Source organism: Zootoca vivipara, chromosome 5 (assembly GCF_963506605.1).
Source record: "Zootoca vivipara chromosome 5, rZooViv1.1, whole genome shotgun sequence".
Lineage (NCBI taxonomy): Eukaryota > Metazoa > Chordata > Lepidosauria > Squamata > Lacertidae > Zootoca > Zootoca vivipara.
The window spans coordinates 61,447,479-61,463,405 of NC_083280.1; the positions used below are offsets into that span (position 1 = coordinate 61,447,479).

At 41.6% G+C, this 15,927-nt stretch overlaps 1 protein-coding gene across 3 annotated transcripts in view; it reads left to right on the forward strand.

The window, feature by feature from the left end:
• The first annotated feature begins 9,593 nt into the window (after nucleotides 1-9,593).
• LRRC27 (leucine rich repeat containing 27) overlaps nucleotides 9,594-15,927 on the forward strand; it is a 40,792-nt gene continuing 34,458 nt past the window's right edge. For 2 of the 3 annotated variants that reach the window (XM_035138413.2, XM_035138416.2), the window contains exons 1-4: nucleotides 9,594-9,790; nucleotides 11,018-11,247; nucleotides 11,508-11,638; nucleotides 13,547-13,605. In XM_035138413.2, the coding sequence (XP_034994304.2) occupies nucleotides 9,655-9,790; nucleotides 11,018-11,247; nucleotides 11,508-11,638; nucleotides 13,547-13,605 (556 nt within the window). In that variant the 5' untranslated portion in view covers nucleotides 9,594-9,654. Of the gene's footprint in view, nucleotides 9,791-10,971; nucleotides 11,248-11,507; nucleotides 11,639-13,546; nucleotides 13,606-15,927 lie in introns of all 3 variants that reach the window. The other variant, XM_035138414.2, reaches the window with a different exon arrangement.

Consider the following 15,927-nt stretch of genomic DNA (forward strand, 5'->3'; position numbering starts at 1 on the left):
CCCTGCCAACTCTAAAATTCTATGATTCTATGACTCTAAAATTATCTTTTTTGGGGGGACCCCTCTACCAACCTCTCTATTTCTCTGTTCTTTATTTGGTTTGGGTAGTCCATGAATCTATTCTGGATGTTTGGGGGGCATACCAAAACATGTTATTTTTAGAGTGATTGATACCTAATTTCTTGCCAGAAGTGAATAACTGCAGTACAGACCTTCAAAAGGTGCTGCAACTTTTCCCGCAATGGAAATGTAGTGACTTTGTTCACTATTCCATTTTAGTTATCCTTCAGCAGCTCTCAGAGCTATGCCTGGCTTGGAACAGTGACGGGATGATGACATTATAAAAGCGAGCTCATAATTTAAAGCAAGCTCGTAATTATAACTGAAATATAGATGAAAACACTTTCTTGGTGATATTGCGGCTGTGAATTTTCAATAAAGGTCTTCAACTGACAATTCATTGTATGCCAAATGAGTGTTTTCAAAGCTGAATGCTTGAGAACTCCAAGCTCTTGGAAACCCAGAAGAACAATAAACTCTAATTAAAATAATATCACAGGTTGCCTTCTATACATGTGCCTGATCTTCACATTTCTCAATTACCTTTTACTAACACCAGAAAGATTCCCAAGAAATGCTACTGATTTGTTTTCTTTCCTCCAGCATTGCCAACAGACCAAATAATTTTAACCAACATGGAGTGCTTTTGAATAATGATACAACTAGGGCTGATGTCCACAGCCCTGTAAACTAGGGGACACCCAAATGACCATGACAGTGCTAGAAATACCACATTACTCTTTGAAGCACACCATCCAAAAATTAATCCCTAGTTTTGTTAAGATAAAGACTACCATATTTCTCTTTACTTCTGCTTTCTGCCTGCCCCAGAACCTGTGTGTTTTGTTTAAGGGTTACAAGGCTGGACCAGATGACATTCAAGGTGCCTTTGAACTCTACAGTTCTATGATTCTAAGACAGTGGTAGCAGACATTGGTTCTCTATAATAGAATCCTAGGGGTATTACCTGGTACTTCTTGCATCTGAGAGGGGCTTATGTAGCTTGCAATCTCCAACTCGGATCTGAGTCTACAAGCTAACCTCATAATTACAGTGTCCAGACTAATTATTGCATTCCCGAGCCCCCTCCATTCCCTGGAGCTCTCTATATTGGACAAACAGGCCAAACCCTACGCCAAAGGATAAATAGACATAAATCTGACATCAGGAGTCACAAGACAGAGAAACCAGTAGGAGAACACTTCGATCTCCCAGGACATTCTATACAAGATCTCAAAGTAGCTGTCTTATTACAAAAGAATTTCAGAAACAGACTGGAAAGAGAAGTTGCTGAATTGCAACTTATTACCAAACTTGAAACCATGGAGAGACCTGGTCTGAATAGAGACATTGGATTCTTATCTCATTATTTTTAGCCATCTCACCCCTTGCTTTTTCCTGTAATACCAATAGCAGTCGTTAACAGTTGTCAACAGGTTTACCACACCTATCAGCCAATCACCCATTCCCACCACCCTTCTGAGCAATACCCCTGCCCACCCTCTCACTATATATAAGGGTCTGGTGACTTCTGTTTCAGTGTATCTGAAGAAGTGTGCATGCACACGAAAGCTCATATCAATGACAAAATTAGAATCATAGAGTTGGAAGAGACCACAAGGGCCATCCAGTCCAACCCCCCTGCCGAGAGTTGCCTGTCAAGAGTTGGTCTCTAAGGTGCTACTGGAAGGAATTTTTCTATTTTATTTTTATATTGCATTCAAAGATAGGCTAATGATTTCTGATTGTCATGGAAGCAAAAATATTCCTGACAGCTCTTGCATTGTAATTATTTACTTGGGGGAGGGGGAGTGTTGTTTGTTTGGTACAAATTTCTGTTCCTATAATTGGAAGCAGCATTATATTCTCCTTTGCTGCTAATGAAAATTGCCTTTGCAACATAAATGTTCTTCCTTATAGAACGGCAAATGTTGTAAAACATGTTTATTGTGGTGATAAAAAACATTGTGTGAGTAGTACAACTGTGACATTCTGGCTCTTAAGAAAGCAATATTTACTAAACATAAAATGTCAACATATTTAGGCAGCATTTAAAAATAGACAGTGTTTGCAATCTGTACAACTAATATACCTTTTAGATGAACATGGAAGCTACTTCCCATGCAGGGCAAAGTGTGCGTGTGTTTAAAAGTGGGGTTCAGTGGTGCCTTCGACACCTGCAAGTTGGGGGCACCTGGTTTTTGCTGATGCTCCTTATTTAATTTAGCCTTCCACTCCCCAGAAGAAAGTTGCATTCTTATTGTATTCTGATACAATAGGTATCAGAATAGGTATCAGGGATTGGCAAAGATCTGTTGCCCCAACTTGCACAAGTGGAAGCACTTTTTGCTAAAGCAAAGCCATCATTTAATATAACCAACCTATTAGAAATACATGCACAATATATTGATACGCACAACCCCAGTCTCCAAGCAGTATAGAGGTTCCTGCACTTACTCAGGTTTTGTTTCCACAGTCAGCAGAGACTGTGGGTGTTTTTAGAATATATAGTTTTATTTACATATTATATATGTGTGTGTATACACACACACAACCTGAGAAGAGGATTGAGAGTATCACAGCATTAGCACCCCAATAGATCTTGCTTCCCCAATGGTTTCCAGAGAAGCTGCCAAAGGCTGAGCACAGAGCAAGGCAAGTCTTTTTGTCTCTGTGTCAAGCCCCACACTTGTTCTCCAAGTACCAGCCAGGTGAGTGGCATGGTGGAAATGCCCACCCATTTGCATAGCAAATTCTTTCGATATGCAAAATTGTGGTACTTAAACAGCCAGCCAAAACAAAGAAACTAGTTTGGCAAGCTTCCTGTTATGCATTCTACCCCCCAGAAATGCAGCATCCAAATGCCTGCTTGCCACCTTATGGGACTCAAATATAAAATGCACATTTTAAAAAACACACATAATCAACAAGAAAATAAAATATTATCATGAGCATGTGACATACCTGCTGCTGCTTTACCAATCCTGCCAATGGTAGTTCATGGCAGGCAGCCACTGTCAAAGCTCAGGATTAACAACCTGCAGCTACACTAAGAGACACCCAATATGGTCTCAGCAGCAACCTCAGCTTTTGTAGCTATAAGCAATCAGGGCCCCACCCACCCAGGCCAAGAGCAAAAAGGTCATAGGAACGTTGCATGCATGGATTAAGGGGAAGTGCTTATGGGGAAGAGGGTATGACTACCAGGTGGTTTTGAACCCCTATTCTGCTTAGAAATTAGCCACCAGGCAAAAAAAAATAACATATTAAGGGACAAGAAATTGTACAAAGCATGCATCTGGAAGGGTCCTAGTAAATGCTTGTTTTTTTGGGTTTCCTAAGAATGCATTTAAAACACACCAGTGTGATTTTGGAAGGTGCATCCATTTCTTTTCATAGTAAATTGAGGTGGGAAACGGCCTTCAAGATGAGCTTACATTTCACATCTGAGCAAGCAAGCAATTTATTTGGAAAACACTTCATGCTTCCTGCCACTGGTGTTTCTGAAAATAGTGCCAATTCTATCGTAGAAGGCGATAATAGTGACAGCTCTTTACCTGCTCTTTAATTAATACTATTATATCCATCTGCAGAGGTCACAGCCAACAATTAGAACTATATCCACAATATATTGTCACACACCACCCCAATCTCCAAGCAGCGAGAGACTCCAGGGGTCTACAGTTTGCCTATAGTTCTTATGCATTATGTCTTAAGACTATTTGAAAAGCAAAGGAGGCATCTATTTGAAAACTGTTGTGAAGATGAGCAAGGTCTTGCTTACTCATAGCAGTTCTGCTCTTTCAATTACTCTAGGTAACCAATTCCTTTAAGTAATCTGGCTCCAGGTTTTCGGGGCTTTATAGGTTAACAATTGCACCTTGAAGATGGCTCAATAGCTAATAGGCGGCCAGTGCAGATTCTTCAGGACAGGTGTAAGATATGCATGGCCAGGAATTCATTTCGGCACCCTGGACGCCTGATGGCAGTCTCACATAGCATGCAGGACAGTAACCCAATTGTGACTCATGACATTACCAGGCACCAGTGCTTTTTTTCAGCCAGAACACTGTTCTGGCACCTCTCAGGTGGGCGCCATTGCATTCTAAGAGAATTTGGGAGGTGTTCATGGTAAGTTTCGACACCTCTTTTTCTAGGAAAATAGCACTGCCAGGCACAAACCAGCGTCACTCTAAGCCAAGGGTAAGGAACCTAAGGCCCGTGGGCCAGATACGGCCCAATTGCCTTCTCAATCCGGCCCATGGAAGGTCTGGGAATCAGTTTTTACATGCGTAGAATGTGTCCTTTTATTTTAAATGCATCTCTGGGTTATTTGCAGGGCCTGCCTGGTGTTTTTACATGAGTAGAATGTGTGCTTTTATTTTAAATGCATCTCTGGGTTATTTGTGGGGCATGGGAATTCGTTCATTTTTTTGTTCGAAATATAGTCCGGCCCCCCACATGGTCTGAGGGACGGTGGACCAGCCCACGGCATAAAAAGGCTGCTGACCCCTGCTCTAAGCCATGAGTAGGCAAACTAAGGCCCAGGGGCCAGATCTGGCCCAATCGCCTTCTAAATCCGGCCTGCGGATGGTCCAGGAATCAGCATGTTTTTACATGCGTAGAATGTGTCCTTTTATTTAAAATGCATCTCTGGGTTATTTGTGGGGCATAGGAATTTGTTCATTCCCCCCCCCCCAAAAAAATATAATCTGGCCCCCCACAAAGTCTTGAGGGACAGTGGACCGGTCCCCTGCTGAAAAAGTTTGCTGACCCCTGCAGTCTAAGCTATCCCTAGCATAGCACACAGATGCAGAGATAAGGACAATGTACTACCCTGAGTGCTGCTGTTTTTAATAAATACTTTAATAAAGTATCCACAATTACTTACTGGTGACTGCAGCACCCACAAGACAAACAATCGTGTTGCAGAGTAGCTTAAATGTGTCCAAATTGCTACTCGGTTTGCAGTGCATGTTGCTCTTGTTACATTTTAATCTCACTTTCCTGAGTAAACAAGGAGTGGCAGGAATGAATTTATACACGAGAAATTGCCACAGTATATAACAGCCTGTTCTTACATCACATAAAAGACCCTAACATATTGTGTGGCTGATGTTTACTTCCAAAATGTAAAAAATAAGGACGGGATTCAACTACTGTAACTAGCTGCATTAGCAGAAATTTGTACTGTATACTCAAACTTGCATTTGAGATAAAAGCACCTAGCTTTCAAGATGGTGTGTGTTGCACAGTGTGAAGTTCCATGGCAACTCATCAGCTATTAAGTAAAGTACAGTACACCTCATCAGATCTGAGCAAGACAACAAAAAGCAAATTCAAGGTCACGCTCAATCCCCTGGGTGCACAGAAATTTGACCCACCTTAAACTTGGTTAAATCTATGCTTTGGGACTGCTTTTTGTTTTTACTGTTTTTACCATCTACTCTCATATTGGATTCTGTTGTATTATTTTATTTAAATCATTGTAGAAAGGCAAGGGCCTGCATTTTAGAATAAATACAGTAAATAATAATTTATTACCTTTCAGTGCTTTACCCACCTCCCAGATCAAATGGGCTCTACTGCTTAAATAAGGGCAAAATGAGATATGATGCTAATTCTGTGAGTGCAATTAACACTCAAGCAGGATTACGACCATGGTGCATGATGAGGATGTGCTTAACCCAGGCTTCCTCAAACTGCGGCCCTCCAGATGTTTTTGGCCGACAACTCCCATGATCCCTAGCTGGCAGGACCAGTGGTCAAGGATGATGGGAATTGTAGTCTCAAAACATCTGGAGGCCTGAAGTTGAAGAAGCATGGCTTAACCCTTTCCTCCATTGCCATTACTTACTTTTTTATAATAAAAAAAGGTGCACATTGATTGCTTTCAGACAGTTGACATTACATTTAGTCAGTGCTCACTCTGCACATTAAAATATGAGAGTTTTCCCCTTTTCAGATTTAGTTTTAGTTACCTAATCAAATGCCTAAACAGTTTAAACCTAAACTGCTACACACTCCACGGCACAGGTACTAGTATATTGGGAAAAATACAAGCTTACAATCATGGCTGGCCCATGCAAGAGGCAAAGGGAGGCAACCACCTCAGACAACAGGATCTACGGGGGCAGCAGATCCATCCATCCTGCAAGGAATGCATTGCCTGCTGCTGCCACAATGGCAGCAATGACTACAGTGCACTCCTGGGAGGCTGGATCTGCTGCCTCCTTGGCAGCCCCTCCCAAAATGCCGCCTCTACAGCGACCTCTTAGTGTTGCTGGTCTCATCCTCTCCCCGGGAAGAAATGATGGAGGGTGCCCCCTGGGGTCCCCAGGGCTCTGCACCCAACTAGTGTGATTCAGAGCAGGACTCTCCCCCCCCCCAGCTGAGACAACCATTGATTCCCACTTCAACCATTGATTAAGGTTGATTTGATTCCCTGCTTTGTTCCCAATGTAAATATTCACTCACCCCTTCTTCCCTGATGGGAGGATGCCAATCTGTGCTTCACCTCAGGTGCCAAAATGTATTGGCCCAGCCCTGCTCACAGTATATGAATTGTTCTTTGTTAGATGCTTTTGAGTACTTTCATCCTTTTAACAACTTGTGAGCCTTGGGTGCATTTGCTTTACTCGTCCTTCATGTGTGTATCTACTTCCACAGCTTGCATGTTCTCCTCTCGTGCAAGAAACAATCCAGATGTCTCATTAAGAGATTTTGGACATATGCTACTTGCTTTAGTCATTCATTCATTGGTATTTACTCACCAGCTGGAGGAAAAGGAACTATTCTTAATTGCCTTAATTTAAGAATCTGTATTTAGAAAACACAAACTCTCCTCCCTTACTTTTCCAAAATGAATCGCAATATGATTATTTTTATTTTCTTAAATGTAAAAGTAAAACTTGAGAGCAGTTGAATTACAGGAACAATAAGCTTGCAGTGATGGTGAGGAAAGCAAACATGATTTTAGTAACTAGTATCCTCTGTTGGTTAAACTACTGTGAATGGAATCCGTTTAAACAATATATGTGAAGAATGAAAATCCTAAATGTCTGGGTTTTGGTCACCACAGTGCAACATAGAGTATTTAGCTTCAATATTGAAACATGAAAGAGAGAAAAGAGGTTGTGTTAATTTCTAGTGAGTGCAATTGTTGAAAAGACTGGTGCTATGCTCCTCCCTCCAGGAGCACAGAAAACAACAACAAAAATTCCTTCCTCTCGTATTCCTAGTCATTAATGCCTCCAGCAGCCATGCCACTATCTTTTGACCCTACCTGCATTTTCATTTCCACTGTCCATGTATGAAATATTTCTCTTAGGCACACTGACTTTATACTTTATTCCCAGATATTGCACCATTTGACAGCATTCTATAAATTCCCACACAACATTTAGAATCCACATCTACTCAGATGGAAGCCACCCTGAGTTCAATGAGTCCCAGCATGTACAGGACTGAAGCCTAAAGAACATTATATGATATCTCAGGAAGTCAGCCAATGGCTATAGAGTTTGCCGAATGAGAGATTGCAGACATACAGGAGGCCAGCCAGTGGCTAAGGAGAATTTGCTGAGTGAAAGGTAACAGCCAATTTTTCATTTATTCCACATTTAAGAATATTTTAGTATTTAGTACAATATTTTTAGGAATTAATTACTTTGTGCCCCAAAGGTATACAGTACCTGAAAGTTTAGCATGTTCTTAGTTTTGCATTTAACCCTCATCTGGATATCACAGAAAGAAATCCCCGCAAAGGTGCAAATGGTGGCATTAGCCATCATCAATTTCTCACCTGTGTGCACTGCTTCCCCCTCTCACAAAGCAATTACTGTCTGCATCAGAATTATTTTTATAATAGCTTCTTTCTGGCAATGCCATATTGGCAATTTGATTTTCCATCTTGCAAGAATTAGGGACAGTGTGAATCAAATTATTCATAGATTACTTAACAGTTATCTAAGATTAATGTAAGTTGGTTATGTCTTATGTGTTCTTTGTCTGCATTTAGCCATGTAATGGATTTTTACCAATCCCTACAAATCCTCTTGGGCAGGGAGGGAAATAGATCCTATTTCAGACTGATGCAATTCCTCACTAATCTTTGCTAGCTGCAGTTTTGTATTGTATGCTAATAGATGAGGAGCTATTACATAACAATACATGGATGGTATGGGTTGTGTTAGAAATGAATGGAAATGTAGGAGCAATCATGGCGGCAGCATCGCTTGACCACAGTAGTTATCAATCACCTTATTTTGGACCATTTTGACAGCCTCGTAAATTAATCTGTTAAAGCGGGCCTGTAGAAACTGTATCCCAAAGGTATGCCTAAAGAAAATGCCCTAGCTTTGCTGCCAACTTGCAAATGGAAAAAATAAAACCACATTAAGCATCACAGTGGGCAAAATACACTTATGTTTGGCTTGCTAGAATCAAGTAATACAAGCCTGAGTCAAAGTCATCTAGTCCAACAACCCCGAGATACAGGAATTTTTCGCCCACGGTGGGTCTCGAAACCACAACCCTGAGGGTTAAGAGCCTCATGCTCTACCCACTAAGCTATCCTGCTTGTTATATGTATTATTGGAGAACAAAAAAAATAAAGTTAATAATAATAATAAAGAATATACCAACAGTGCATGAGAGGACTGCCTTCCACTCACACAATTTAAGTGTCGTTGGTGGTAATAAGAGACCGAAGGCCTGTGATGGGTTAGTTGAAGCTGAGTGAAATGAATAGGGGGGGAAATAGCTGGAGTTCATAGTAACAGGGTGGAAACAGCTAGCAAGCATCTCGAGCAGAACTGGATTTAGATTTGATGAGGCCCTAAGCTACTGAAGTTAATGGGGCCCTTTATACATCCAGCTGTTCTTTGTCAACAACAAATTGTCGCTATTTTTTGTGTTGATTATATGCTATATGGTAATTTACGGACGAAAGCCATTTGCACATAACAAAATATGTATTTTATCAAAGTAATTGTTGAGCTGAAATACAATTAAGAAGTATACAGTATTAACAGTGAAATAATTATGAAGCTCTAACTTAAAATGATTTTTGATTCATAACAAACTTAATAATGCAAACACATTGGCATTGGGCAATAACAAAAGTTCCTTTAGAAACACAATTTACAAAGACTCATGATCTATTTTGGGAATGTACATCCCGTTTTAATTTCCCTTTAAATTTTTTGGGCAGTCCCCAAGAGAGTGGGGCCCTAAGCTAGCTTGTTTAGCTTATAGTAAATCCGACACTGATCCATAAGGGGAGCGAAGAGCCGAAAAGAGAGGCGACGTTTCCCCCTCTTTCCCGCGCCCCCCCCCACCTCTGCCTGGATGTTTTGTGCGTTTTCCGGGTACCATCCTTCAGACACCCTCGTCCCACTTAAGGTGGAGGTGAGGAGGAGGAAGAAGGCAACCCGCACGGGACGCAAAGCAGGCTGGGAGATGGAGGGAGCCAGGGTTGGCCTGGCCTGCATTGCGCGGGCCTCCCTCTCCCTTCTTCTCCCTGGCGGCGCCGAAGGAGGCCTCCGCCTCCTCCTCTTCCTTTCGGCGCTTCCCGGTAGCTTGAGGGTTGCCATGGCGACCCCGACAGCCGCGGCCTGCTTGTTACCCTTCGACCACGGCATAAAGGAAGATCGCGGCGGGAGGGGCAGGAGGAGGGGGCGTCGCCCCGCTCCGGGAGTGGACTGCCTTCACAGTCCCCGGGAAGTCGGTGAGGAAGCAGGGGCTGGCTTGCTGGCTGGTTGCTGGGGGCCCTTTAAGCGGGGAGAGAGGGGGGTTTGGGGAGACAGACATGGGTAAAGGCGAGTTTCAAGTTCTGTGGGGAGAAAACGCCCCGCTGCTTTTAATTCTACAGAACTCAGGAGCCGCCTTAGTTCTGAGCGCACACTCGCCGCAGCCGTATTAAACAACGACGACGGGAGAGAAAAGGCCCTAGAATCAGAACCGCAAGAGGGACCGACGAGGGTCATCTAGTCCAACCCCCTGCCAGACAGGAATATTTTGCCCAACGTGGGGCTCGAACTCACGATCCTGGGATCCAAGAGTCTCAGAAACAGGAAAGGGGCCGGGGGGGGGGCGGGCGGATTGACGTCTTCCCTGCTCCTCCTTTGTCACCATGATGTAGACCCTTAATGCAGCTGCTAGTTTTGATTGGTTGGTTGGTTGGTTTGTAGCTAGCTTCCCGTTATTATCTATGCCCCAACGCGGGGGTCGTTTCAGGCGTTGCACGTGACCATCCAGGGATGGGGAAATCGCAGGTGTATTGTCACATGTGATGAAAGCACGAGTGTGTGTGCATTTTGATACGTGTATGTAGGGGATGCACAGGCTGGTGGGCAGTTTTCTTTTGGGGGCGAGGGTACTTTGAGCATTAGAACCAATTTCTCTCCTTGATTTCTTCAAAGGGAAGAGATGTTATGTTAGTGTTCAGAGCCCCACTGCTACAAGTATTGCCACTCTCATCAGTCCCCTTTCCCCATCCTCTCGTAAACTTAATTTTTTTTATTCTTAAGATAATAATTTGCTATCCTATTACTTATGCTGATTTAAATGTGGATTCTATTGTCTTTTATTTTCATTTGTAATGCTTCTGTTTGATGTTCTAAGATGGGAGGTTAACCATTGAGAGATATTTTTTTTTATTGTTATCTTTGGAAATACAAAGAACAATGCTCTAATGGGGCTACTGCCCAGGTTGTGTAAAGAATGAAGTTACTCCTGTTGATCTGGAAAGCTGATTGTCTGAACAGACAGTATAAAGTATTTAGGTGGTTGATTTACCTGAATTATATACTTCGGTTACAGCACATTGGAGGGGGGGTTGTTGGTTGTAGGTCAATCTACATGCTACATTAGTCCCTTTTTCTATTTAAGAAATCTGTTATTTTTCAGCTTATTGCTTACCTTTGGATGATGAGTGTTTAGGTTTCTGGTTTAGGCCAAGTGGTTTCTCATCAAATGGAGGAAAAGTGGACTTCCTCAGAAACTGATGGTGCTGGTGGTGATAATGCAGAAAACAAAAGGAGAGAGGTTTCTGATTCCGGTTCATCAAGTCGTATCTGCCAGGCTCTTGACAAGCTTGCGTCTAATTCTACAATCTCTCTGGATCTGAGTAGAAAAGATCTACAGCATCTAACGGATGACATATACAAGTTACTTAACCTTAGAGTAAGTTTCTCATACATGATAACAGTTGTTAAAATATCCAATCAGTAAAGAGTAGCTCAGTTATAAAGTATAAAAACTTACCAGTGTTCTTCTGTTTAAATTAAATGTATAATTTAATTATTCCAATATACTTTCTTGAATAATTCTAAAGTTTTACATATTTTTGAGTATTTCTCAGGAATTAATCATACATGAATTATACAACAAGCAATTGTTGCATATTCATGTGTGTGTGCATAATATATATATATTTGTCTTAGCATTTGCATCTGGAAGGAAATGGCCTGTCTGTAGTTCCTGAGGATTTCTTTCAGAATGTGCCAAACCTTGTTTGGCTTGATCTGCGTTACAACAAAATTAAAGAGCTTCCCCCTGGAATTGGATGCCACAAGTAAGTCTTCTGCCCTTTTACTTGTTTATCATTCTTTAAATTGTTCTGTCTATTGAACATTATATACCCATTATGAAATTAAGTACTATTCCATTTCTCCCCAACTGACCTCAGAAATCATAGTATAAGAAATATAGTGTGCTTAAATTAGTTACTTTTTTGTTTTGAACAGTGGTGCGGAAACTCTGGCCCAGAGGCCTAGCTGGTCTGGCACAGGTCTCATTTTGCTTGCAACCACAGTCGCCTGCCTCACACCTGACATAAGTGATGTCAGATGTGGGGCAGCTATGGATGTGGGTACAAATGCACAATTGCAAGGTTAAATCCACCACAGTAGAGATTTTCCCATCCAAATGGAAAACATTTTCCTTTGCAGACATATGTAGGAAGCCATTTGTATCCAAACTGCTTCCTCAAAATGAATTTCAAAGAAGCACCCTGTGATCGCTACAGCAACCTTCTTTGAAGGTACATTCCCAGTGTCAAGATGTACTGAAATTGAGGCAATAACTGCCAGTGGATCCCTTAACCATGTTGTTTGATTATATACATGTAGTAGCAGAAGATAAGGAATTGGTCCTGCATCTATTAACTGTTTGTGACATAACTATTTGTTATAATAGTTAATTTTAAAAAGACACCAACTATGGAGCAATGGATTATTAAAGTTTGGGATATTGTATGTATACATAAGTTTACAAACATAATAAAAGTCAAATGGGATAATGAAGTGCATTTATAATTTATTGGTGTAGCAAGTTACAAGATAATTTGACCCATTTGTTTTGATTGGAACTTTATGCATTTGCATGCTTCGCCAGTTTATGGAATGGAACTTTGTAGTTTGTAGTTTGCTTTTATACTCTGTTGATGCAGGTGGTGCTGTGGGTTAAACCACAGAGCCTAGGGCTTGCTGATCCGAAGGTCGGCAGTTCGAATTCCTGCGACGGGGTGAGCTCCCATTGCTTGGTCCCTGCTCCTGCCAACCTAGCAATTCGAAAGCACGTCAAAGTGCAAGTAGATAAATAGGTACCGCTCCAGCGGGAAGGTAAACGGTGTTTCCGTGCGCTGCTCTGGTTCGCCAGAAGCAGCTTTGTCATGCTGGCCACATGACCTGGAAGCTGTACGCCGGCTCCCTCTGCCAATAATGCGAGATGAGCGCCGCAACCCCAGAGTCGGTCACGACTGGACCTAATGGTCAGGGGTCCCTTTACCTTTATACTCTGTTACCCATTTTTCTTGTCCTTCCCTCCGTCCTTTGTATATTATGCTGACTAGAAATAAACTGAACACTCACTAGATGAATTGACTGAGGCCCAAAAACTTTAAAAAAATTATTGCTTGGGAACTTATTTAGAAGGATCTGTCCTAAAATGATATGGCTAAAAGTATTTTGAAACTGGTCATCTAATCAAGTTTAAACATTGTCTGATACAGAAATGCTGCTCCATCGCAGCACCTGCATCCATTATTTGATGAACCCAAGTGAAGTGACCTAACTTCTGATGGACATGAGTTTTTTTGACACTAACCATAAGATCCCTTTTGGAATCCATCTGTATAATTCTGTTTCTTTGAAATAGTTCTACCTCCACTGTCAGAGGCAGATACTTCTAAATAAGTTCCCAAGCAATAATTTTTAAGTATGCCTCTGAATACCAGTTGTTGTAAACTGCAGGTGTGCGGAGGGCTGTTGTGCTCATGTTCAGCTTGCAGACTTCCCATAGGCATCTGGTTGCTCACTGCGAGAACTGGATGCTTGACTAGATAGGCCATTGGCCAGATCCAGCAGCCTTGTCTTATTATTTCCTGATAGGCTCATCAAATAAATTAGAGAATTAACCATTTTTGACATTTGCATTTAGATTTATTTTATATTTACATTTTGTTTTCTTATTTATCGCAAAGGCAGTTGAAAACGCTGCTGTTGGAAAGAAATCCTATTAAAAGATTGCCTGTTGAGCTTGGTAAGTACTCTCTCCCCAATAAATGCTTAAGGGAACCTAGTAATTTTTAGTAATTTACATTGATTGTAAATGCTCTCTTGAATAGTAAGGAACTTTGGACAGATTTCACCACGGCACAATGCACCTATGTAGAGGCACAGTGTGGCATGACCACAATTTAATTAATATATAATAGCAACAGACCTGAAGTAAATGATTGTTAGGACCAAGGCTAATCTGATTTAGAATTCTGTAATACAGGTAGTTCCTCAGAGGTTGACTGCGAAACTCTTGTTTCCTTTACTGGTTTTGATCATCAGGGGAGGAGGTTGGATCTAAGCTCCTTTTTTACCCGTGCTAGTACAGTGGTACCTTGGTTCTTAAACGCCTTGGTACTCAAACAACTTGGATCCCAAACACTGCAAACCCAGCAATAAGTGTTCCAGTTTGCGAACATTTTTACGGAAGCCGAACATGCTCCGTTTTGAGTGTTATGCTTCCAATTTGAGTGCCACACTTCCATTTTGAGTGTTACGCTGAGATCTGTTTGTTTTTGCTATTTATTTTGTGTTTTTGTTTCTGTGGCTCTTTTTTGTTTTGTTTTTGTGACTGTGTGGAACCCAGTTCAGCTACTGATTGATTGACTGTGTGACTGCAGTACATTGCTTATTGCTTTCATTTTATGGATCAGTGGTCTAGTTAGATAGTAAATACCATGTTAAATTGCTGTTTTAGGGGTTGTTTTTAAAAGTTTGGCACAGATTAATCCATTTTGAATTACTTTCCATGGGAAAGTGTGCCTTGGTTTTGGAACGCTTTGGTTTTGGAACGGATTTCCGGAACAGATTAAAGTTTGAGAACCAAGGTACCACTGTAATGGCAAATCCCAGAACAGAGAAGGCTGAAGCACCAGTCTTTCAACACTGATAGTGTCGGTTACAACAGCACTTTAAAGTAGCCCCAGCCTTGCAATAGTAATTGGGGGCGGGGCTGAGGAACAGTAGAGTATGATAACCCAGTACTGTTAACCAGCCTCTTTGTGTATTGGGTTGTGTATTGGTTTTTGTTTTTGTTTATTTAAGAATATTGCAGCTGCAGGAGTTGTTATGTTAATTGTAGCAGCAAGACAGTGGGGAGAGGCGATTCATATAAGGGAGGGATATAGGGTGATTCATGGGATGGGCTGTTGCCACTAGTAAAACACTTAGATGAGTATATTCAAGTTAAAGGCTCAAATCCTTTAAATTTCTCCTTAACACTTGTCAACCACAGCTCTGACCTGATTTGTTGGCTGAAACAAGGGAGCACTTCTAATGGAGCCTGCTTGTTTTGCTTTGTAACTTTAATTCTATTATGAAAGTATATTGGGGGCTTAGTCCAAACTCTCCTACCCCACCAGCAGCAGAAGCAAGGACAGAATGATTTGACCTGATCCGAACACAGTGATGTCATTCCAGCAGATGGATGGGGGGGGGCAGTTCTGCATCATTGAAGTGCCACCTGAAACCACTTTAGCTGTCGGAACTGGACAAACACCCTTGATCAGTGTTTTTTCCCCCCTAAAGAAAGGTTTAGGGGTACTCTCATTTTCCTACTCATATTGAAATACTGGCCCTCAATGAGGCCAAACTTAGATTCACAAAATGTTTAGGGGTATGCGTACCCCCACGTGCCCCCAGAAAAAAAAGCACTGCCCTTGCTCAATCCAACCTGACCGGGGGGGGGGGGTGTTGATTGCTCTGTAAAAAATTTTTTTAATGAAGGCTCAATCGAGGCCTCCTACTATAGTGACACCCCCTGTATCACCTTTTTAGCGGTTTTGAACCACACCAGTTAAACATGAACTGCATCCTAGAGCAACTTTAGCCACTCATCTGTTATATGGCATCCATATTTCTGAAACCGAATTAAATGTTGGGCTCTGTGAAACATAATGGACATATCCCTGGCGGGTCAACTGTCAAAAGATGCTTGAAAGTTTGAGGCTCTCCCTCTGCTTGTTACAATTTGTCAAATATGGACCCTCCTCATCCAAAGTATGTCGTATTCCAGCACACAATAATGTTTCTAATGTATGAACTTCATTAAGGAATATCTTACATTATTGCCATATAGTAGTCATGGATATTACATGGAAAGAAATCTATACATTGTTCATCCTCCTACATTGGGGATTTTGTGCACTTTAAGAGTCATTATAAAATCACAGCCTTTTATCCTCTTGAGAAAGCATTCCTTACCATATGACAAAGGAGGGCTGTAGGTGTTTGTGTGCACACGCGCGAGCAGGCAGGCAGCGATTTTTTACATTGCACAGAATTTCACATATGAGTGGGAGAGGAG